At 37.8% G+C, this 24695-nt stretch overlaps 1 protein-coding gene and 1 long non-coding RNA gene across 18 annotated transcripts in view; one reads left to right on the top strand and one right to left on the bottom strand.

Moving 5' to 3' along the window:
* The window catches only part of LOC105467247 (protocadherin alpha-C2), a 220551-nt gene extending 218455 nt beyond the window's left edge, over positions 1-2096 (top strand). For 12 of the 17 annotated variants that reach the window (XM_024788266.2, XM_024788270.2, XM_071098304.1 and 9 more), the window contains exon 4: positions 144-2096. In XM_024788266.2, coding sequence (XP_024644034.2) covers positions 144-454 — 311 coding nt within the window. In that variant the 3' untranslated portion in view covers positions 455-2096. The remainder of the gene's footprint in view (positions 1-143) is intronic. The other 5 variants (XR_011624632.1, XR_011624631.1, XR_003014751.2 and 2 more) reach the window with 3 other exon arrangements.
* A 10434-nt stretch (positions 2097-12530) lies between these two features.
* LOC105467008 (uncharacterized) lies at positions 12531-23807 on the bottom strand. Its single transcript, XR_978567.3, has 5 exons — positions 23696-23807; positions 18687-18765; positions 18023-18124; positions 17622-17722; positions 12531-12751 (listed from the first exon to the last, which is right to left on the bottom strand). It is a non-coding gene; the product is annotated as an uncharacterized lncRNA (long non-coding RNA).
* Between the last annotated feature and the right edge of the window lie 888 nt (positions 23808-24695).

The following is a 24695-nucleotide window of genomic DNA, read 5'->3' as shown; positions in this document are numbered from 1 at the left end:
TAAACGCTTGCCTTGCCCTCAGATTTGAAGAAATAACTCATGATTTTTTTGGGAGGCTCAACCTGCCTATGCAGTACTTCTGTACTCTACCAGCAGTGTACCGTCAAGAGCCCGTTAATGATTTGTAATGTTTTGTCTTTCAGAACCAGAGGCAGGAGAAGTGTCCCCTCCAGTTGGTGCGGGTGTCAACAGCAACAGCTGGACCTTTAAATACGGACCAGGCAACCCCAAACAATCCGGTCCCGGTGAGTTGCCAGACAAATTCATTATCCCAGGATCTCCTGCAATCATCTCCATCCGGCAGGAGCCTACTAACAACCAAATTGACAAAAGTGACTTCATAACCTTCGGCAAAAAGGAGGAGACCAAGAAAAAGAAGAAAAAGAAGAAGGGTAACAAGACCCAGGAGAAAAAAGAGAAAGGGAACAGCACGACTGACAACAGTGACCAGTGAGGTCCTCAAATGGAAACAAGCCACTTAGCCAGTTTTTGTAATAATGGCAAATCTCTCCCATGTAGCAACTCCCTGCTCCTTTTTCCTATCTGTGTGAGCCCTCTTAGAGACCTCAGAAATCTGCAGAAAGTTCCCTGTGTCTGTCTAGAACGCATTTAACAGGTTTTGTCGTAAAAGCTTTACTAAGTCTGGTGTTAACTCTTTCTCTCCACTCTGGCTTGTTTTCAGAACCTAAAAAGCAGACCCAAGTTTCCTTTCTCCTCCGCCGCAAAGGAGAGGCTTCCCAGCCCCGCCAGTGAGAGGTTGGACTCTCTGCCCTGTGCTCCGGGGATCCTGTCTTGATGACACTTGCAGGGCAGGCTGAAAAGTTTTGAGATTGAGCAGCTTGGGTGTTTGTGGCCACTGGGTATGTGTGGCCACCGCGGGTATGCGAGTGCCAGACATTGGCTGAGACGGGCCAGCTTAGACTAATTGGTACAAGGAAGGCAAGAGAACAAAGACAAATAAACAGCGGAAGTTATCAGTGTGGAGGGGAAGTGTAAACTAAAAGGGACCAGACTTTCTAAATCTTACAACTCAAGAGGTGGTGGCCACCCTCTAGGAGACAAAACTACCCCCACTGACAAGGCTTTAGGAGACCCTAAAGTCCATTGGCTGTGATGTCATTATCCTAAAATCTGCATCTTACCTGCGAGTCAACAGTTCAGTGTTTTAACAGAGAACCACCCTGGGAAACAGAAGCAGATCTGATGTGTTTCCTATACATGTCCTGTGCTCACTTTATTAAAAATTCTTTTGCACACAATGTTTATGAAAAGGTCAGATCCTTTTCCAATACTTATGCAAAAGCAAAAGAAAACCCCAACACCTCACCTTTCGCTGTTTGTTGTTTCATAGATTTATTTAAAAAAAGAGAAAGTCTATAGCTATAAATCTTTAAAGAGAAATATGAATACAGTTCCCCTAAACTTTCCTCAAAAGAGAATTGAGTCTACAGCCATTTAAATGATCATTGCTGCTACAGAAGTGCTTTAAGAGAATTGCCTGAAACATCTGTATTATATCGGCCACCTGCCAATCACAGCTTTACTCTTTCAGGTCACTCTGGGGCTGCCTCTTGCATGTATTACTAAATAAAATGATCTCTCTCTCTCTCTCTCTCTCTCTCTTTTCTAAGAAACAATTATGTGCACTTTGATACACAACCTTCTCTAACCAACTATATCAAGACCCAAAAATTGAAGAAAAATATTGTTTTCTCATACAGTGAGCAGATTTTTCAGTCTTCTAATTCTGACTTGTCTTGGTGTGCTAGCCTACACCTTCTCTTTGGTTTAGTTTTCCTTTTCTATAACACTCTGAATTGCTAATCTTACTAACACCTATGATGTTACCTGAAATCAATCTCCCATATGTATGCTGTATGCTATGATAAGACTCCTGAAATATACTTACTCTGTGCTTGTGTATGTGAATGTTAATGCAACTATTACCTAGAGTGAACTTTAAGCTTTATTGTTGAATGTAATTCCATTATATTTCCTTTTGTACACCTGTGAAAAAGTGGAGTAGTGTTTTTTTAACCATTGTTAATCAGCTTTTGTGTATGAAAGACACAGTAAAAATTTCTTTCTTAAATCAAGATACTGGTGATTCAAGGAATTTTATTTATGGTCCAACCAAGAGCCATCTCTTGCCAAGACTTCTGCTGGCAAGGGAATGGATAAAGCTGTTTTGTTCTAGTAACAATTTTGGAATGAATACTGACAATATTCCATGAGGGTGTGCAAGCACAAATTTTACCAATCTGACCTCTTTGAAGTTGCAGAATGCTTTGAAATTCTAATGGTATCTGAAGTATCAGCTCATAGAAAGTACTAAAATTTGCTGTCACCTTAAATAAGACATTTTAATTTTGTTATAATGTACAATTTAGAAGTTTGATTAATTATCTATTTAGGCATTAATATAAAAGAAGTAGGAGTCTGTTATTTAAAAAAAAGCATTAAATTTTAAAAAAAACTGTCTTGTCTACTTTTAGCTTCATTCTCCCATATTTTGAAGGGTGTGTAACTTCAGCTCTGCAGGATTGCATGGGGTAAAACTTGTTGCCAACACATGTGAACCATTGCCACATTGTAGGTTGTGATCATTTTGCCCCACTGAAGCCCATGTATCTGACCTTACGTGCCTTTTGAACTAGGAGAATCGGGCTAATTTGTTAATGATGATAATTATAATGTATCTGTACAGCACTTTTTACATTTGCGAAGTGCTTTCCAATCCATGTTAGTTACTAGTTATTACAGCTGTAAGGATAAAACACGTCATGTGGATTCATTTTGAATTGGTGCTATTGGTATTTCCTCTGTTATTGCTAATAAATGAAAATGGTGGTATGAAAGAAATGGTGGTCATTTCTAAGTATAAGAGTAGGAGGAAATAGAACACTGATAAGCAATTAATACTAAGAAGATTGCTGCAGTATGAAACTCACTGTAACACTCTCTATCACGTTAGCTTTTATGTCGATTACTAAGGCAAAAGCCCCAATGGAATCAAGATTCGAACTTTACATAATTAGAATGGGCAGCAAGGAGGTTGCTGTGTTACTTTGTAGTTACACTGTTTTAGTCTTCTCTAATAAGAATTGCGACAAACCAACTTTTTTTTCTCTTTTTCTTTTTTTTTTTAGACAGAGTCTCGCTCTGTCGCGCAGGCTGGAGTGCAGTGGCGCTGTCTCAGCTCACCACAAGCTCTGCCTTCCGGGTTCATGCCATTCCCCTGCCTCAGCCTCCCGAGTAGCTGGGACTACAGGCGCCCGCCACCATGCCCGGATAATTTTTTTGTATTTTTAGTAGAGACGGGGTTCCACCGTGTTAACCAGGATGGTCTCGATCTCCTGACCTCGTGATCCGCCCACCTCAGCCTCCCAAAGTACGGGGATTACAGGCGTGAGCCACTGCGCCCAGCCACAACAAACCAATTTTTATCATTAGAGCCCTTCTAGTCATCTTTTTCATTACTTGTTTAGCCCCTGCACCTCTCTACAATTGGGAAGCCAAGTGACACCCCAAAGAAATGGACTTTTAGGTCAGGGATAGTGGTTCGTGCTTGTAATCTCAGAACTTTGGAAGGCCAAGGCCAGAGGATGGCTTGAGGCCAGGAGTTCAAGATCAGCCTGGGCACATAGCGAGATCCCATTTCTACAAAAATAAATAACTTTATTGAGTACAGGGTATATGCCAGCCACTCTACTGCATAGGTTCAGTTGTAACAAATAGATTGTTTTGTCCTTTTGTAGTTAAATTTGTATAAATATAAGCTTTAGATGCAGTAGGTTCTCAGGAGCAATTTTGCCCTCCTGGGGACATTTGGAAATGTCTGAAGGCATTGTTGCTTTTCATTACTTGAAGTGGAGGGTGGTACTGGCATCTACTGGATGGAGGGCAGTGATGCTGTGAAACACCTGGCAATGCACAGGACAGCCCCTACAACAAAGAATCTTACAGCCCAACATGTCAATAGTACCAAGATTAAGAAACCTTGAGATAGAGTGACCATATAATTTGTGTAGTCCGCTTTTGAAATGGAACAGGAGATACCATTCATTATTACTTCAGGATTCAAGATGTAAACTGGGACTGTTCCAGGCTAACTGGGATTTATAGGGACTCTATAAATAAGCTGTGCCACTAACTAGATGGGGAATTTGGGGCAAACCACTACTGCTCTCAGTTTTTCAGTCATCTCTATAATGGTAATAATATAATACAGACCTTATAGATTTGTGAGGTGATCTTGAAAAGTTTTTAGCAGGTCTGGCCACACCACAGTACTCGATAAATATTATTATTATTAATCCTTTTCTTCCATTTCCTCACCCGCTTTTCAGAGATTTAGCTATTAGATTCAGGTAACTTTTTCTACTGACTACTAAAATGTGAATGAGGGATGGCAAAGTAAATCAACATAGACTTGGCAATAAAAATATTTTATTTACTCCTCCAGTCTTTTGCTCACCCCAGGAGGAAAAGAATTAAGTTTCATAACTCCTTACCTATTTCTATCATAATAATAATCAAGTCCTTAAGTAGTCAAGTGGCCAGTCTGTTTGCAGCTATTTCACCTCAATTATCAGTGATCTGAAAGCCAGAAACCAAAGGGTTTGAAGTACAACAGCTTGAGAGAAAAAGAGAAGAGTCACCTCCAACAAGTTCTTTCAGCAGATGGGCAAAACAGAAATGCCAAATTACCCACAGACTCGCCTGGGATTTCACAGGCAATAAAGGACAAGACAGGTGCATCTTTCTCAAGGGCCAGGCTACGTGATATAAGTCTCACATATACAGAGTACAAGATTCACTCTTTAGAAATATTGCAATTGATCTAATTTTAAAGGATGAGATTCTCCAATAAGTGTCTAGAGCCTTGGCTGTTGAATTTTAGGCTCCTAGGTAAGATTGTAAGTGTCAGGATCTCATGTTAGTGTATTTTATGTTTAAATTATAAACATTACATTTAAGTTATAAACCCCAATCTAAAGTACAAATGTAACTGACCAAACACTAATGCAATTTTACTGTTAAATCTAGATTTTAAAACCATGCAAACATTAAGAGATACAAAAAAACAAGTAAACAAAACTACAGATACACTTCCTCAAGACTTTCAGTCCCTGGAGCTTTTCCAGGAAATGGAAATGGAAATGGAAAGTTGGCCACTCTTTGACTCAAATTCATCATATTTTCATGTGCTTTCTCTCCTTGTGGGAAAAGCTGATTATGTTATTTTCCCCCAAATTACCTTGACTGTTGGCTGGCAGGACACAGCTTGCAACCTGAGAAATTTCTTCTGGCTTTATACACACACACATGCACACACACGCACACACACATGTGCACACACATACACACGCATGCACATGCACACACGCGCACACACACGCATATGCACATGCACATGCACATAGGTTCCTCTTGTAACTAGGAGGGGGCTTTAGCGAATGAGCATGGTGCTGTCCTCCCTTTGAAATTGTGCCTAAGAGTGGTACATAGCAGCCTTTTTGTTCTAATCAGTCAGGTAAAATGTTTGCTGGGTCCCATTTTCTCTTGGGGTTGATCCATGGGGAAATGCCTGCTGACGTATGAAATCTTAAAAGTTTTTTGCCTAACGAAGTCTATCACCTTGTCTTTGAACTTAAGCTCCTCTGAGCTGGACACTAGTGCATTTACTTTCATAATATGGAGTATACTTTGCATAAAGAAATAAGAAAGAGTAGGTAGTGGAAAACATAAAGTCCAGCATTTTGTTAGATTACACAATTGTCAGGTGACTTGGGGATCATCAATCCACAAAGAACATGAGCAAGTCAGACAACCACTCAGCCAGTAGCTGGTCTTAGAGCAGAGCGAAAACAATTGGCACCCGATGCATAAACATATGGGGGACTGACACAACAGTTCTCATTTTAGGGTTTGCTTTCACTAGACTTACTTTATTTAGGTTTATGTGACATTGAATTTTTATTATAAAAGGTAATATGTATTCTTTTAAATAAATCAAATAAACCAGAGATATGTAAAGAAAAATTATTAATCTCCTCACCATCTTCTTTCAATTCTCTCTTACTCAGGTATCCAATTTTAACAATTTCAAATGTGTTTCTCTGCATTTTTCTCTATACACACACATTTATATCACATACACATAGTTTTAAAAATAGTTGTTTACCTTTTTTTCTTTGAGACAGGATCTCGCTGTGTTGCCTAGGCTAGAGTACAGTGTCATGATCTCAGCTCACTGCAACCTCCGCCTCCTGGGTTCAAGCGATTCTCCTGCCTCAGCCTCCCAAGTAGCTGGGACTACAGGCATGTGCCACCAGGCCCAGATAATTTTTTTGTATTCTTAGTAGAGACAGGGTTTCACCACGTTGGCCAGGCTGGTCTCGAACTCCTGACCTCAGGTGATCTGCCTGTCTTGGCCTCCCAAAGTGCCAGGATTACAGGCATAAGCCACCACGCCCAGCCTGTTTTCTTTTTTATATAAAAACAAAATGATGCCATGCTTGTTGCCCTGTAGATTTTTTTTTTAATTTACAATAATGTGAAGATTTTTTTCAGTTCAACTCTACATCACTCTTTTTAATTCCTGTATAAATTCCACATAATGCCAGATCGTAATGTCATAATGCATTTAATTTTTCCAGATTTTTGCTACTCAAAACCAAAAATAACACGTTTGCAATGATAAGTTTAGTACCTGAGCTTTATAAAACGTGGTCTAGGTGTATTACAAAAAGGACGTTTGGAAGACTATTATGAACTTTATGTGACTCCTTCCACAATAATCACATTCCTTTACTGGAACTCACTCATTTCTAGTATTCAATGATGAATTGTGGCTCTATTTGTAGATGAATGGTGAAAAACAGAGACAGACATTCACAAGAAAAACAGAAAAATATTAGAAAGATATGCTTTCATTTACTTATCCAGAATAATTTCATGGGAGCTTCATTTCATCCAAAGACTTCTCCATTCAATCACAGATTGAAAGGTATGCATGAAAGAGGAAGTCTCAAGACAATTCAAATACTTGCTTAGACCTGTGATATTTTAACATAACCTGGTTGAACATTGGGTAGAAAGCAATCTAACTTTTTTTCTAGGTTATTACATGTTACCTGAGGGTCGACATATTCACTTTGTACCAGTGGAGCTTATTTCATTTTAAGAAAAACAAATTGCTTGTCAAGTAATGAATCCAAGACAGCCAAAAATCAAGGCAGCCATTCATGTATTTGAAAAATCTCAGTTAAAAAACCATCTGGCTATAAACTTCAGGAAATCTTCCTTATTAAATTATTGATACTATTTTATCCCTTAAATCAGCCTTTCAAGACATAATTCCATTCTGGGTTCAGTGGCTCATGCCTGTAATCACAACACTTTCAGAGGCTGAGGCAGGAGGATCGCTTGAGCCCAGGAGTTTGAGATTACAGTGAGCTATAATCAGTCACATCACTGTACTCCAGACTCGGTCACAGAGCAATACACTGTCTCAAAGACAAAAAAGAAAGAAAGAAAAAAGAAAGAACTGCATTCCTAAATCAGGTTTATTCCATTCTCTATGGTTAATAGAATTCATCAGCCAGACATAGCACACATTTCTTCCCAAATGCTGTAGTTTTCCAGATCACTTTCCTCTTGGTTTTCCTCAAGCCTATGATCAATTTTTCAGAAATCTTGGAGTCTGGAAGTCCCATTCTTCCTTGCATACTTTTCACAGTGGTATACTAGCTTAGAGCCCAACCAGACATCTGGTAAGTCAGTGCTAGGACATAGGTGGGTGGTCCATATATTTGGGATCAGTAGCAGTGCTAGATCTTTCCTGGAGATGCTTATAGGATGGGGAGGAAGCCTTGCACAGGCTAAACAAATAAAATTAGGATCATTCAGGTACTTTATTTGCATAGATTTGGAATGATAGGGCCAAGGGTCTATGAGATGAGACCATTTTTGCTAACAGAGATGTGCATTTTAAAATAGATTCTTGGGATATGAGTTAAAGAAACCAACACCATCTAGTTTAAGCTAAAAAGGATGATTTATTATAAGGACATAAGTTTGTTTCATTGAAACTAAGAATGGGAGTAAGGTTGGGCCTCCAGAAGGGACCAGAAACAGTAACTTGGAAGCCAGAAAAATTCCTTTTTAAATTTATCTTCTCTAATTCTCTCTCTTAATCTGTTTCATTCTTCCCTGTCTCTACAGATCAGCTCCCTCTCCTTCTCTTTGCCACAGCTTCTAAATTTATACACACTAGGTTCTAGTGGCCCATAAAAACCTACGTTCTCTTTCTATTTTTCTTTCCTTTTTTTTTTTTTTTTTTTTGAGACGGAGTCTCACTGTCGCCCAGGCTGGAATGCAATGGCGTGATCTCGGCTTACCGCAACCTCATCCTCTCGGGTTCAAGTGATTCTCCTGCCTCAGCCTCCCAAGTAGCTGGGATTACAGGCGCCCACCCCCATGCCTGGCTAACTTTTGTATTTTTAGTAGAGACAAGGTTTCACCATATTGGCCAGGCTGGTCTCAAACTCATGACTTTGTGATCTGTCCACCTTGGCCTCCCAAAGTGCTGGGATTACAGGCATGAGCCACCACACCCGGCCACATATGTTCTGTTTCTAATTCCTAGTTCCAACGTCCTCCTGGAAAGAAAAACTAATTGGATCACCTTGAGTCAGGTGGCCCATCAGCCATGGGCCAGAGGACTGTGGGTAGGAAGGAGAATTCTCAGAAAAAGGGAGATCAGATACTTAGAGACAACTTTAATAGCTTGCTGATAGCTGATATTCCCCAGATGTATATTAAACATCAGTGTACAGAATCTTAGAAACTTAGGGCCCCAAGGAAACTTATTTAACAAATGAGAAAATTGAGGCTCACAGAAAGGGCAATGACTCATTCAATGTTACACAGGTAGTCAATGACAAGGCAGTCATTCTCCTGTTACCACTCTACTGCACAACTAGAGGCCACCAGGAGTGAATGACAATACTCATTTCATTATATGTTTGAGTGCCAAAAGTAGTACAATTTAGGGAGGTCATATTAACTTTATATAGAGAGTAGTATTTCATTGTTATATGTGTTTTATTAATCTTTTAATTCAAGATGAAATATCAATATTGATTTCCCTTTATTGATTCTAAAAGTAAAACAAGCTTTTATTTTTTAAAAAAATAATACATACAGATGTCCAGAATTTGGAAAGTAGCAAGTGAAGTATCTCCAGAGAGGCACCATTAAGAGTTTGGCATCTATTCCTCCATTCCTTTTTTCATGCATTTATAACTGGGTGCTTGAAAGGACCCAATAAATAGCAGCCTTCCCTCTTGTCCAGGGTACTGAATTAATTGATAAATAAGACAAAAGAATGGCATAATAAGGCAAAAATATTCCTTTTATTAATAATAAAGATGTGTTAGAGAATGTAGATTAGTGTGAGGGCCAAATGGGACTGCTAGATGAACCCCAGAATTAGTCAAATTTTTAATCCCAGTGTCTGGCAAGAAAGGCAGTGTTGAACAGAAAAGAACTATTATTCCCAGCAGAAGGCTTAATTCCAGGAGGAAAAGAGGCAGTGCTGAGCCAAGTATTAACCATTTATTTTTACCCAAGTTGCCAATCGAATAAGTCCCTAAAACCTCCTGAAGCGGAGTGAATAAAGGGGTACGGCAAAGTTAAGGGTGTGACTCCAAGTTCCCTTTGCATGAACGAGAGCATCAAGATGGAGAAGATGCATTTTTCTGTAAATATGTATACAGTTTTTAAAGGACCATACTGGTCTTACTTTCTGTAACTTGCTTTTTTTCACATAAATATAAATCCATTTAATTATTTGTATTAGTATTTCATGATATAGCTATAGTATAATTTATTTAACTAGTTCTCCATTAATAGACAATAAAGATTTTTTCAAATGTTTACTACCATGAATAGTCTTTTACCACATTTGGCGTGTAAGTCCAGTTATTACCTCAGGAAAATTTTCAAAAAATAGAATTACTAAGTAGAAAATATATACATTAAACTTCCTGTATATATTTCAAAATTGGCCTCTGGCAATGCAGTATACTCTTGCCAAAAGTTTATGAGAATTTCTTCTACACCTTGCCCAACGCTGGATCTTAAGAATCTTTCTTATCTTTGAAAACATGATAATCAAAGATTATGATTTAATTTGCATTTCTTTACCATAAAAATGCACATTTTTTCCATCTCTTCCATCGAAAGATTATGAATTGACTGATCTGACTTATGGTGTCAACTATTTACCAGAATACAAGGTGCCTTTAAGTATCTGAGCAGCAAATTTGGCTTTAAAACAGTGTGAAAAATTGATAGTGTTATTTGGCCCAGTGGATATATTAGATAGATTACAATGTGTGATCTCAGAATCAATGTTCAGTCCATATATTCATGCAATGGATAATTACTGTAATAAATGCAGACTTGACATTTCAGTAGACGGAACATAGTGCATTAGGCCTGTGTCCCAGAGGACTTGCTGGATCAGGAGCTTAGAAACTATCAAGTACAGTAGGCCAAACGCCTTGGCTCTAGAGCTCCACCCTTCAGTCCTCATAATGGCCAAATAGGAGAGTGCAAGATTTTGTCATCCATACTTTTTGGAAAAGGAGCCAACATGTCATTATTTTTAGTTCCCTGGGTACCTTAATAGAAGTATAATTAACTTCCCATATAGCAGACCTCAAGCCTGCTTTACAGTCTTAGATCTATTGAAAGAGTTGGTAATGCAAGTTAATAATACCAACAAAGTAAATTTTGACACTAATGTCTAATGGTATATAGAAAAGATAATTGAGTTGAAATAATTAGTATCTATAAAGAGCTTAGATCAGGGTCAGGCTCAGAGGAAGCACTAAATAAATATAAGCCATTTTTTAAAAGTTGACAATATGGCACCTGAACCCATTTTGAGTGATTGAGGATTAATTTATGTTTCTTTCTCTTTCGTCTCTTTCCTTCTCCTCCCAGTTCCCCAATTCATCCTCTTTCCTATACTCTTTCTCTTCTCCATTGATTCTTTCTACCCACCTCACCATTTTTTTTTCTCTCTCTATGATTCTTTTTCTTCACCTTCTTCCCATACTATCCTTATTGAATGTCTTTGTAATCTACTCATCTCCAGTGAGAGTCAGGTTATGGTTGAAATTCCCAATAACAACTAAGAAAATCAACAATTAAAAAAATTAAAGTCTACTTAACATTTTATTAGGAAACAATTTAATTTTTCCAATTCAAGGCATTTCATATGGGCCATATAAAACCATAAGTTTACTCTTTTCTGAGGGTATTTGTATGCCTTAAAAGTAAGTTGATAATCTTTTCTCTTCCATTTTTAGAGTTTATACTGGATACTTTCAAAGTTACTTTTATTGTAAGAAAACATGTGTTGGCTGGGTGCAGTAGCTCATGCCTGTAATCCTGGCACTTTGGGAGGCCAAGGCAGGTGGATCACCTGAGGTTGATTTGAACGTCAGGAACTCCTGACGTTCCAGACCAGCCTGGCCAACCTGATGAAACCCCTTCTCTACTAAAAATACAAAAAATTAGCCAGGCATGGTGGCGGGCGCCTGTAATCCCAGCTACTTGGGAGGTTGAGGCAGGAGAATTGCTTGAACCCGGGAGGCAGAGGTTGTGGTGAGCCAAGATCACACCATTACACCCCAGCCTGGGCAACAAGAGTGAAACTCCATCTTAAAAAAAGAAAAAAGAAAACATGTGCATCTTAGGCTACCGATAAGAGAAAGGAAAAGTGTCTACAGAAACTTGATTGCTTGCAGAGATGACTGTTCCCTCCTAATTAAGAAAACAAAAATCACATAATTTTAATTTCTTTTTCACTTCTTTCCCTGTCTCTTTGCTTGTCTATGGAGTCAGTGAGAACACAGAGGGCTAAAAGAAGAAAACTTAGAAATGCAGGTAGGTTGAAGGCAGACTTTAAAGAGTTTTTACCCATACTATATAAAACCCAAAAATATCAGTTGGATTAAATAAATAATTATAAATTAAACCATAAAGAACTAGAGTAAAACAAAAGTGCATGTCCGTTATGGGGAAAAAGACTTTCTAAGCTTAAAGGCAGTAAATTAAAGCACAAAGAATGGAATAGATTTGATTACATACATTTATTTTATATCCTAAAATTAAAAAGCAAAACATTGCCAAAAATGTTAACAGAAAGTACAATAAAAGATAATTTGAATTATATAAAGAAATCATACAAATTGATAAGAAAAATACTCAAGTTCCAAGTCATATGAACAAATGATTCACCAATGAATTTTTAAATGTTGAGGAAAATGTTCAACTGTTCAACTTCATTAGTAATCAAAAGTAGAAACTTGAAACAATTAGATACGATTTGTTACTTATTACATTATTAAGAAGTTTCTAAAATTCCAGTTTTTAGTTCTTAGAAAGATGTGCAGTAACATTTTCTCTTCACTCCTTTTTCCATTCTTGGGGAGCTCTGATGACTTGATGTTTCTAGCCTTTCTATACCGGATCCCTCTTTTTTAGGGGAAAAGATTTACCTGGTAAATGAACTGAAAGGCTACACTGGGCATGCATAAATCATTCCTGTTCTCTTTTCTTCCTCTTGAATCAAACTCCTCACCCGGAGCTCCTGCTGTACTTTTGCTGGTGTGACAGGGAGGCCTGCCCTGGGTTTAATTCTGCAGGTCTGTAGAAGACGCATATTTGCCTGGAGATACAAATATATTTCTAATATGAGATTCATTGTGATAAATAGGATATTTTGGTCTCCATTTGCCTTCTTCTATGTTTCATACCTCTATTGCTTTAAATATTGGCCACAAAGAGGAATATTATTTATTAATGCCCATCAAAATTCAACACTGTGTCATTGTGCACCCAAAGTGTTAAAGATGTTTAAAGTGTTTTCTCCATTCCTGGAAATTACATTTAGACAAAGCCATATGCACTAATATCTTCATTACATTTTTATTAGTAATGATATAATAATGGTTATGAACCTATGCTCCATCTACTAATGAAGTTGTCCTTAAAAGGCAAAAATCAACATGTAAAAGAATATACATACTTCAATTAGTCAACCAATATTTTTTAGCAACTATTATGAGCCAAGTACTTTGCTATATAAAGTAAAATACAAAGAAAAAAGACTGGGCCCAACATAGTGGCTCGTGCTTATAATCCCAGCACTTCGGGAAGCCAAGTCAGGAGAATCGCTTGAGAAGTCTGAGACCAACCTGGGCAACATAGTGAGACCACATCTCTTAAAAAAAAAAAAAACAACTTTTTTTAAATTAGCTGGGCCTGGTGGTGTATCCCTGGTCTCAGCTACTTGGGAGGTTGAGAGGGGAGGATCCCTTGAGCCCAGGAATTCAAGGTTGCAGTGAGCTATGGTTGCACAACCCCACTCCAGCCTGGTTGACAGAGTGAGACCCTGTCTCAAGGGGAAAAAAAAAAAAAGAAGAAAGGAAAAGAAAATAAAGAAAAAAGACTAGAAGGAAACATATCAAAATTCTTAATGTATATTTTTAAATAGTGGTACAAAGTCTGTATCTTCTTTCTGATTATATGCATCTTGTGTCTTTTAAAATTAGCATGTATTACTTTATAAAAGGATAAACACCTTCAGAATACATAGAAAACACCAAAAATTCAACAACAAAAAACAGACAGCCCAATTAAAAAATGAAGGTTGGGAGTGATGGTTCATGCCTGTAATCCTGGCATTTTGGGAAGCTGAGGCTGGCAGACTGCTTGAGCTCAGGGATTCAAGTCCAGCCCGGGGAACATGGCAAAACCTCGTCTCTACAAAAAAAAAAACAAAACAAAAATTAGCCGGGCATGGTGGTGCATGCCCGTAGTCCTAGCTACTCGGGAGGCTGAGGTAGGAAGATGGCTTGAGCCATTGCAACCTCTCCCGGGCAGAGGTTGCAATGAACCAAGATCGTACCACTGCACTCCAGCCTGGGCTACAGAGTCAGACTCTGTCTTAAAAAAAAAGAATGCAGGCCGGGCGCGGTGGCTCAAGCCTGTAATCCCAGCATTTTGGGAGGCCGAGACGGGCGGATCACGAGGTCAGGAGATCGAGACCATCCTGGCTAACACGGTGAAACCCCATCTCTACTAAAAAGTACAAAAAACTAGCTGGGCGAGGTGGCGGGCACCTGTAGTCCCAGCTACTTGGGAGGCTGAGGCAGGAGAATGGCGTAAACCCAGGAGGCGGAGCTTGCAGTGAGCTGAGATCGCGTCACTGCACTCCAGCCTGGGTGACAGAGCGAGACTCCGTCTCAAAAAAAAACAAAAAACAAAAAACAAACAAACAAACAAACAAAAAGAATGCAAGGGACTTAACCAGACATTTCTCCAAAGAAGATATACAAATGGCCAATAAGCACATGAAAAGATACTCAACGTCACTAATGATCAGGGAAATGCAAATTAAAACTACAATGAAGTGCCATCTCACACCCAGAATGTGGTTGGCTATCACATATCCTTTTGATGGTAGCCATTTGTTTTGTGGATAACTACCATCAAAACAAAACAGAAAATAACAAGTGTTAGTGAGGATGTGGAGAAATTCTAACCCTTGTGCACCATTGATGGGAATGTAAAATGGTACAGTCACAGTGGAAAACAGTATGACCAATCCTCAAAAAATTAAAAACAGAATTACCGTAGGACCCAGTAATTTTGGGTATATACCAAAAATAATTGAAAGCAAGGTCTTAAAGAGACATCTGTAAACCCACGTTAATAGCAGCATTATTCACAATAGCTTAAATGTAGAAGCAACCCAAGTGTCCATCAATGGATGAATGAAAAAACAAATGTGATATACATACAATGGAATATAATGCAACTTTAGAAAAGGAAGGCAATTCTGGCACATGCTACAACATGAATGAAACTTGAAGGCATTATGCTAACTGAAATAAGCCAGTCACAGAAAGACAATATACTGTATAATTCTACTTGTATGAAATATTAGAGAAGTCAAAGTCATGGAGACAAAAAGAATGGTTGTTGCCAGTGACTGTGGGGAGAAAGGAATGGGGAATTATTGTTTAATGGGTACAGTGTTTTAATTTCACAAGATGAAAAGAGTTATGGATGAATGGTGGTAATGACTGTACAACATAATACATACCTTTCATACTACTGAACTATACATTTAAAAATGGTTAAGATGGTTAATGTTATGTGTATTTTACTGCAATAAAATATTGAAAAGAATTATATGCCAAAATAAATTCAAGATGAAGTAAAACATATACACCAGGAGACAGAGAGAGACAGAGAGAGACAAATAATATAACTATTAAGAGCAAATGTGGTGTAGCAGTTAGGATTAGTTTACGTTAGCGTATTTTTTAAAGATTCAAAATAAAAGTGACTTAAATATGATAGCAATTATATTCCTCATATAAAAAGAAGCCTGGATGTAGGGAGTCAGGGCTGTGGAGGCAGCTTTACTGTGACATTAAGGATCTAGGGTCATATCTTCTGTTCTGCCACCCTTAGCGTGGAACATTATCAAGGTCTCTCATAGTTCAATATGGCTGCTAGATCTCCAGCCGTTTCAGAAGCAGGAACAAGAGAGAGAAGTCTTTTAAGGTTTCCCAGAATTCCCACCTAACATTTCTGTTTATTTCTCACTGGCCAAATAGACAACAAAAAATTACATGCTCACATGATCACAACCTGATGCAAGAATGTGACCCATTAGAAATAATCATTCTCTATCTAAAGAGGACAGAATATTGGAGTTATAGCCTCTGCCACAAAATGGGCGAATTTTAAAACATAATCTCAAAGTGGGGAAAAATTTTATAAGAATAACAGAATACTAAGAAGTTCTGGAAGAGAAAATACTTATGTTGCATATATAATTTTTAAAATTGCATTAAAAAATTACCATGAATAAGTCGTTATAAATTTATTATAATTTTTAAATAAATTATATAAACTATAAAATTATTTATAATTTAACCAAGTCAAATTATAAATCTATTATAAATTCTTATTTATGGCCGGGCGCGGTGGCTCAAGCCTGTAATCCCGGCACTTTGGGAGGCCGAGACGGGCGGATCACGAGGTCAGGAAATCGAGACCATCCCGGCTAACATGGTGAAACCCCGTCTCTACTAAAAAATACAAAAAACTAGCCGCGCGCAGTAGCGGGCGCCTGTAGTACCAGCTACTCGGGAGGCTGAGGCAGGAGAATGGCGTAAACCCGGGAGGCGGAGCTTGCAGTGAGCTGAGATCCGGCCACTGCACTCCAGCCTGGGCGACAGAGCGAAGACTCCGTCTCAAAAAAATAAATAAATAAATAAATAAATTCTTATTCATATCAGATGACTAATTTCTATAAATATAAGTAATTCCTACAAATTAATAAGAAAAAGCACAAAGAAATATAAAATAACAGCAAACGGCCAAAAAGAAGTAAATGCTCAAAAGGGTTATATAAGATAAATCAAAATATACTATATATTATAAATATTTATTACATACCTATCTAATGTATTATAAATATTTATATTATAAATCTTTATTAGAAATATAAAAATAAAACACGTTTGACAGTCCTTTAGAAACTAACAGCCGAAAAATGAATTTAGCTGCCTAGAAATGGGAAAAGTATACTTAAAAAAAAAAACACAAAATTTTCCAGGCGTGGTGGCTTATGCCTGTAATCTCAGCACTTTGAGAGGCCAAGGTGGGTGGATCACTTGAGGCCAGGAGTTCAAGACCAGCCCGGGCAACATGGCAAAAACCCTCTTTACTGAAAATACAAAAATTAGCTGGGTGTGGTGGCCCGCACCTGTAATCCCAGCTACTTGGGAGGCTGAGGCACAAGAATCACCTGAACCTGGGAGGCGGAGGTTGCAGTGAGCCAAGATTGTGCCATGCACTCCAGCCTGAGTGAGAGAGTAAGACCCTGTCTCAAAAAAAGAGAAGAAAAATTATTTGGAAAGCATTAAATAAACCCAGGCCAGTTTATAAGACCTATATACACTAGAGCAGTGGTTGTTAGTCCTGGCTAAATCTAGAGTTACAGAGTTGCCACATTTAACAAATGAAAACATAAGATGTCCAGTTAAATTTGAATTTCAAATAAATGCAAATAACTTTTTACTTTAAGTATGTCTTGTGCAATATCTCCTATACAATATTTGGGACATACTTATATGAAAATATTATTTGTTTTCTCTAAAATTTACATCTAACTGATATCTTACACTTTATGTGACAATGCCTGGGCTCTACTACAAGCCAAATAAATCAGAATCTCTGGGGTTGTGGCTTGGGCATTGTTCTGAAAAATTCCCCAGGTTAGAATCACTCAGTGCATAGCTCGGATTGAGAACCATTGCTCTAGAAAATGATAATTTTAGATGAATTAATTAGGGTAAATTGGCATCAGGAGAATTGACTTTAGGTGAATTGGTACCAAGGTGAACTAAATTCCTGTCATCATCTTAGCATGCTATTTAACAAAAGGTTGTTCATCCCTCTTGGTACACACATCATGTCCTTCTAGGAACCTAATCCATTTTGTAATCATTACTTACAACGTCCCACTTTGAATTTGGCATCTACCTCTGGTTGCCTTCTTTGCATAAGTGAGGTCTCTTCTGTGAGCAGCTTGCTTGTCTTGCATGTTAGCCAAGGCCTGGAATTGAAGATGTGAACATGCTTATCTTGAAGGTTAAAGTTGCAGCACCCCGGTTTCAAATCAGCAATGACTCGGAAATCCCTTTTAATGCTTTCAGGCAGTTTTATTTTTCACTTGCATAGATGAGGAAATTGTAAGTAAGAATAATTTGATGACTTTTAGGTGTTAGGGACATAACCAAAGGCAAATTCAAGTATCTTAACCCTTAATTAATTAAGTTGGTTTAAGAAAAGATACTATGGTGAAAGTCTCCAATTTTGGTAAGTGTTGTTTATAAAAACAGATCGACAAACTGACATCTCCACACTTCTTTCAAAACAAAATGTCACCTTGGAGCACTTCTTTCTTCTTCTATGCAGCTAAAGTGCTATCTCTCTCCTCATCAGCTCCAAATGACCACTGTGGCAGAGAAGAATGGGCTGTTATTTGATGCCAAATTGAATCTGCAGAAACTCAGTGAACTACGACCAGGGAGTTATTACAGTGATTCAGTATGTGTGTGTCTATTTGTGATTTTTAACACTGATAGTAAGCAAGGCTTACTTTTAATTTCCTCTTAAATATTAGGATGTTTCAAAATGTCCACAGTTACTGATTAGGCCATTGTGTTTCTGATCTTGGTGATAAAAAGTAGTGAATTTTTAAACTTCAAAAAAAACTCATTTGGGAGGTTCTAACTGAACTTTCCATATTTCAAGAGTACCCAACCTAGCCATAGGAAAACAGGAATACTCTTCAGCTCAGTGCTAAATTTCAGTCATGCTTATTGCCCTTTGGTTTTCTCAGGCTACTGCCCCACATGAGAGCTAGCAGCATCAGCAGCACAACTATCATCCCAATATTCTGATCATCTGAGAAGCATGGGCTTCAGGAATAAATTTGTTTTCAAAAAGGGTACAAAGCCAGAAACTTGATTCCTCCATTTATGGATAACATCCAAGACAGATGGAAAGAAACTCACACCAGACAGCAACTGCCTTCTCTCTGGTCTCCATATCTGCATTGGCACAGGTCAAACACAGTCTCTATGCGGCCCCGGGCTTAAAGGAAAGCATCAGTTTTAGCTAGCGAGAGCCCCAGAATTCTTTATATTTGTTATACAATCCAAATCCTTCACCCCCAACTTATGGCCTTACCATCACCATGTGACCATCAACATTAAGGTCATGGTTTATGCTAGTTCCCAAAAGTTCAGAATTCCCTGACCATCTCCTTTCACTCAGAGAGTAAATCCCATGTTGTTCTGTAGACTTTTTTTTTTTTAAACACTATTTCTGTCTTTCCTTAACTTCTGAAGTCTTTGTATTATGCCCTGTGGTCAGTCATCAGCAAAATTCCCTATGTCCGCAGCCTCTTTTCTAAAAATTTGCTTCCTTTTTTTAAACTGAACACTGGTTCTCCCTAAGGAGATTATTTCCACTATTCTTCTCAAAATGTAGCTGTGATTTTTTCCTTAGCCTTTATAACACTGGGCCTAGAAATAAGAAATTATCTTCCCTGCTCCTTCTAGATCACCCTACCACTTGCCACTTCCATATCGCCCTACCTTGCCACTTCCAGATCTCCCTACCTCCTTTCTGCCTAACAACATTCAGCTTAGAATCTCATGTCGTCAAATTTTAACACCCACTACCTCTCCTTGTAGCAGTCATCTCCTGATCCCATGTCACTCACTGTCATTTCTTGATGATTTTAACTGCTGGCTCATCATCTTCTCCAGTATTATTCTAAACATAATTCTTGGTGATTTCAATATCCACATAGATGTTTCTTCTAACAGCCTACCTTCTCCATTTCTTGACCTTCTCTCCTTGAATTACCCAGTACTCTACTGACCTCAGCTACCTACTCCCATCTAAGGTCAAATATCTTTATGTTATCAGTGACTGCAACACTTTGCTAATTTCTCAGTATCAATTTCAAACATCAAACTTTCTAATTGTCCCCTACAATTTTCCCAGCTTACTCCCTCTAAAACCCTAACTTGGAAAATAATGCCAATCATTTCAATACATAAAATCTATTAGTCCTACCATCTTTTCATCTTCCCCACCACTTCATGTCCTAATTCTTCTTATCCAGTGAAAAGTCTGTGGTCAATCATTGTAATCACTCCATTTTATATACCTTAAAATCCATGACCCTCCCTCACTTTAATATACTTGCTTATAAAAATCCAAAGCTTCATAAATCAAAAACTAGATTTATAAATTCAAAGACTTGTAAACCTAAAACTTTGCCCACATCAGGCTTGTATTCACATATGTTAATGTAACAGGAGAAAAACATCACATTATTGCTAGCTGTTCTCATTTTACATTTGTAATTACAAATCTCAAGTGGCCCTTAATGTTGTCTGGCAATTGTATAGTATTTTCCTAGCCCATTTACTCTCTCATCTGCATTCATCCTACCTTGACTGATTCCTACGTTCTGGACTCTTTCCAACTTTCAGCACTCCTCCCACTCCTCCATCAGTAGAACATCTAACTTTGAATACATTTGATAAATGAAATGATCATAGGAGCTGCCCATAAGTTTTTATCTTGTTGACCTACTGACCTGCCTTTGTTCTCTTGTACTCTACGTTATGTTCTGTGACTACTAGATGAACTCTCTGTGTCATGTACTCAAGGACATTGCTTTCTACCACCACTGTATTATCAATTTTCTCGTTTCTACTGGATCTTTACCATCACAATACAAGCATGTTATTTCTCACATCTTAAAATAACTATTTATTGACCTCATTTTTCCTTTCAGTTATTGCACATTTCTCTCTTCTTTATACAAAAAATTCCTTGAACGTGTTCCCTATACTGACTATCTCTAATTCCTCCTCTAATTTCTTTTTTATAGTTTTAAAATTATTATATTATATTATATCATATTATATTTTTGAGACAGAGTCTTGCTTTGTTGCCTAGACTGGGTGCAGTGGTGTGATCTTGGCTTACTGCAACCTCTACCTCCCGGGTTCAAGTGATTTTCATGTCTCAGCCTCCCGAGTAGCTGGGATTATGGATGCACACCACCATGTCTGGCTTATTTTTGTGTTTTTAGTAGAGATGAGGTTTCACCATGTTGGCCAAGCTGGTCTTGAACTCCTGGCCTCAAGTGATCCACCTGCCTGAGCCTCCTAAAGTGCTGAGATTACAGGTGTGAGCCACTGCAACCAGCCCGAGTTTTAAGATAATTATATTTAAACAATTAGTACTCATAGCTACTTGGCTGTAGGTTCAGATGACTTCATTTGAAACCACTATTCTTCATTTTAGAAATTAGTACTTGTCCTGAAGAGATTATTGCAATGCTCAATTTTATTTTTTTTTAAAAAGTTTAAACCTATAGAAAAGTTGACAGAATAGTAAAATAAACCTCTATATTACTTTCATCAAGATTCACCATTTAACATTGGCCACATTTGCTTCTCTCTTTCTCTCTCTCTTACCCTTTCCTTCCCTCTCTCCCTTTCCATCCTTCATTCTCTTCCTTCCTCTTTGTGTAATTTTTGGTGTACCATTTCAAAATATGTTTTGGACATGACACATCACTGCTAAATAAAGCAGCATACACTTCCTAAGAATAGGACATTCTCCTATTCTCCTACATAATCATGATGGCATTTTCTCTTTTATTTATGTTTCATTCATTTATTTACTTATTTATTTAAGACAGAGTCTCGCTCTGTCACCCAGGCTGGAGTGCAGTGGCATGATCTCAGCTCACTGCAACCTCAGCTTCCCGGGTTCAAGTGATTCTCCTGCCTCAGCCTCCCGAGTAGCTGAGATTATAGGCGCCCGCCACTACGCCTGGCTAATTTTTGTAGTTTTTTAGTAGAGACGGGGTTTCACTATGTTGGCCAGGCTGGTCTTGAACTCCCCACGTCAGATGATCCACCTGCCTTGGCCTCCCAAAGTGCTGGGATTACAGGTGTGAATCGCTATGCCTGGCCTGGATTTGATTTTTTTCTAGATTCTCCATGTAAGTGAGATCATGCAGTATTTCTCCTTCTGTATCTGGCTTATTTCACTTAGCATAATGTCCCATAGTTTCATCCATGTTGTTGTAAATGGCAGTATCTCCTTCTTAGGATGGCTATTATCCAATAGACAAGAGATAGCAAGTGTTGGTAAGAATTTAGAGAAAAAGGGACACTTGTATACTGTTGGTGGGAATGTAAATTGGTATAGCCATTAAAGAAAACGGTATGGATGTTCCTCAAAAAATTAAAAATAGAACTGCCATATGACCCAGCAATTCTTCTCCTGGATGTATACCTAAAGAAAATAAAATCATAACCTCATAGAGATATCTGCACTCCCATGTTCATTGCAGCATTGTTCATAAGAGCCAAAGTATGGAAACGACTGAATTTTCCATTGACTGATGAACAAAGAAATCGTGATACAAATATATGCCATGGGCTATTATTCAGCCTTAAAAAGGAGATACTGCCTAAAGTGTAACCTTTAGAATTGCTTTAGTGTATAGTCTGTTGGTGGTAAACTTGTCTTTTGGAGTCTGAAAATGTCTTTATTTCATATTTGCTTTTGAGAATTTATTTTTATTTTTAATTTTTTTGAGACGGAGTTTGGCTCTTGTTGCCCAGGCTGGAGTGCAATGGCTCGGCTCACAGCAATCTCCGCCTCCTGGGTTCAAGCGATTTTCCTGCTTCAGCCTCTCAAGTAACTGGGATTACAGGCATGCACCATCACGCCTGGCTAATTTTGTATTTTTAGTGGAGATGGGGTTTCTCCATGTTTATGCTAGGCTTTGAATTCTAGATTAACTTTATTTTATATCAGAACATTGACAATATCATTCCATTGTCTTAACATTCCTCTTTTGCTGCTGAGTTCATTCTCAGTCTGTCACTACTTTATTTACTATGTATTTATTTATTTTTGAGACACAGTCTTACTCTGTCACCTAGGCTAGAGTTCAGTGGTACAATCTCTGCTCACTGCAATCTCCACCTCCCAGGCTCAAACGATTCTCTTGCCTTAGCCTTCCAAGTAGCTGGGATTACAGGCACTGGCCACCACACCTGGCTAATCTTTGTATTTTTGGTAGAGACGGGGTTTCACCATGTTGGCCAGGCTGGTCTTGAATTCCTGACCTCAAGCGATCCACCTACCTCGGCCTCCCAAAGTGTTGGGATTACAGGCATGAGCCACAGCACCCATCCTATTTTTTTAATTTTTTTAAAAATTTACCTTTCCTATGGTGCTGAAGTCTGTCACTACTTTAAAATAAATCTCTCTTCTATATCTATTTTAAGATAATCTTTCTCATCTTCACTGTCCTGCAGTTATACTATGCTGTACGTATGTGTTAATTTGTTTTTATTTTATATGAGATTCACTTGGTTTCTGAATTTGTGATTTGGTATTATGAAAAATTCTAATTAACTATCTCTTTAAATATTGCTTCTACTCCTCTTTTATAGTTCAGATACTGCAATTATACCTATGTTTATCATTTCACTCCATTTTCTATGTCTTTCAAACTCTTTTTATAATCTCTGTCTCTTTTCTGTCTTACAGTCTGCTTGTCTTCTAGTCTATTATTCTTTTTCATTCATGTCTGATTTGTTCTTAAACCTACTAACTGAATTTTAAACTTTTATTCATTACATTTTTGTATTTGTAGAAGTTTTAAGTGTTCTTCATCCAAATATGCTTGCTCATTCCTCCATGATGTTTTTCCCTCTGCTTATTTTCAAACTTGTCTTTTATTTCTTTAAATATATTAAATATAATCTTTTTATATTGTATTCAATAATTTCATTATCTGAAGTCACTGTATGCCTGCTTCAGTTGTTTTTATTTCTGCTGGATCTCAATCTAGTATCTTGTTACATTGGTTTTTTATGGTAAATCGCCCACTTTCCTTAGAATTCTATATTTAGAAATTATTTGAAGCCTGCGATAAAGGTGGATTATTCTAGAAATAATATGTACTTACTTTGTCCAGGCTCCAGGGGTACTAGAAATGTGAGATCAACATAAAATTATATTTTCAACTTGATGTTTTGTTTCTGTTTCCCAATTATCCATGTCCACTGAATACAAGCTTCAAAACTACGTGAGAATAAATAATATACCTGTTATGTACCCACAAAAATAAAAAATTTAAAAAATAAGATAAAGTATTTCAATTAAGGAAAAACAAAACAAAAAAAAAACTACACGAAAACCAGAAGTGGTTCCAGATCCCTAGTGGTGATCCCTATTCCCCATCATCCTGCCCCTACAGTTAGTTAGTCTCAGGAACAGTCAGGTTTTTCAGTTAGGGTTTTTTGGTAGTCCCTGGGTGGAAGTCATATCTAGTTCACTTAACACTAAGAGACCCATCTCAGGGTCTCTCGTTTGATGAAGGAGAATCTCCTACTAGACTTCCTACACTAGTTGATTCGAAATCTTTTCATTTGGTCTTTGTGCTCAGTTAGGATGCGAAAACTGAAGCTCAATTACTGAACATTGGAGACGAACAGATATGAACCAACTACTGATACATGCAGTAAGGTGGATGAATCTCAAAGCATTATGCTAAATGAAAAATGCTTGCTGCGAAAGGGTACCTACTATATGACTCCATTTAAACAGGGATAGAAATCAGATCAGTTTTATCAGAAGCTGCAGGTGGGGTAAAGTATTACATACAAAGAGGCATGAAAGAACTTTTTGGGGTAATGAAAATATATATTTTTATTGTGGTGGTAGTTAAATGACTATGTATGTTTGTCAAAACTTGTCAGACTGTACCCCTTAAAATAATGAGTTTTATTGCATGGAAATTATATCTTCATATACTCAAATGTAAATGAAACAAACTGAATACACACACACACGTACATGTGCACATACCTGAAATTCAAATGTATCCAGTCCTATAAATATCCCAGTTGGTATCAGTGGTCTGATGATCTCTCCGGTTCCTAGAAAGCAGAAATTTTTGTCGATCA

This window comes from Macaca nemestrina, chromosome 6, assembly GCF_043159975.1.
Source record: "Macaca nemestrina isolate mMacNem1 chromosome 6, mMacNem.hap1, whole genome shotgun sequence".
In the NCBI taxonomy this organism is placed as follows: Eukaryota; Metazoa; Chordata; class Mammalia; order Primates; family Cercopithecidae; genus Macaca; species Macaca nemestrina.
Note: the sequence above shows the minus strand (reverse complement) of the source record. Positions and strands in the feature narration are given on the sequence as shown.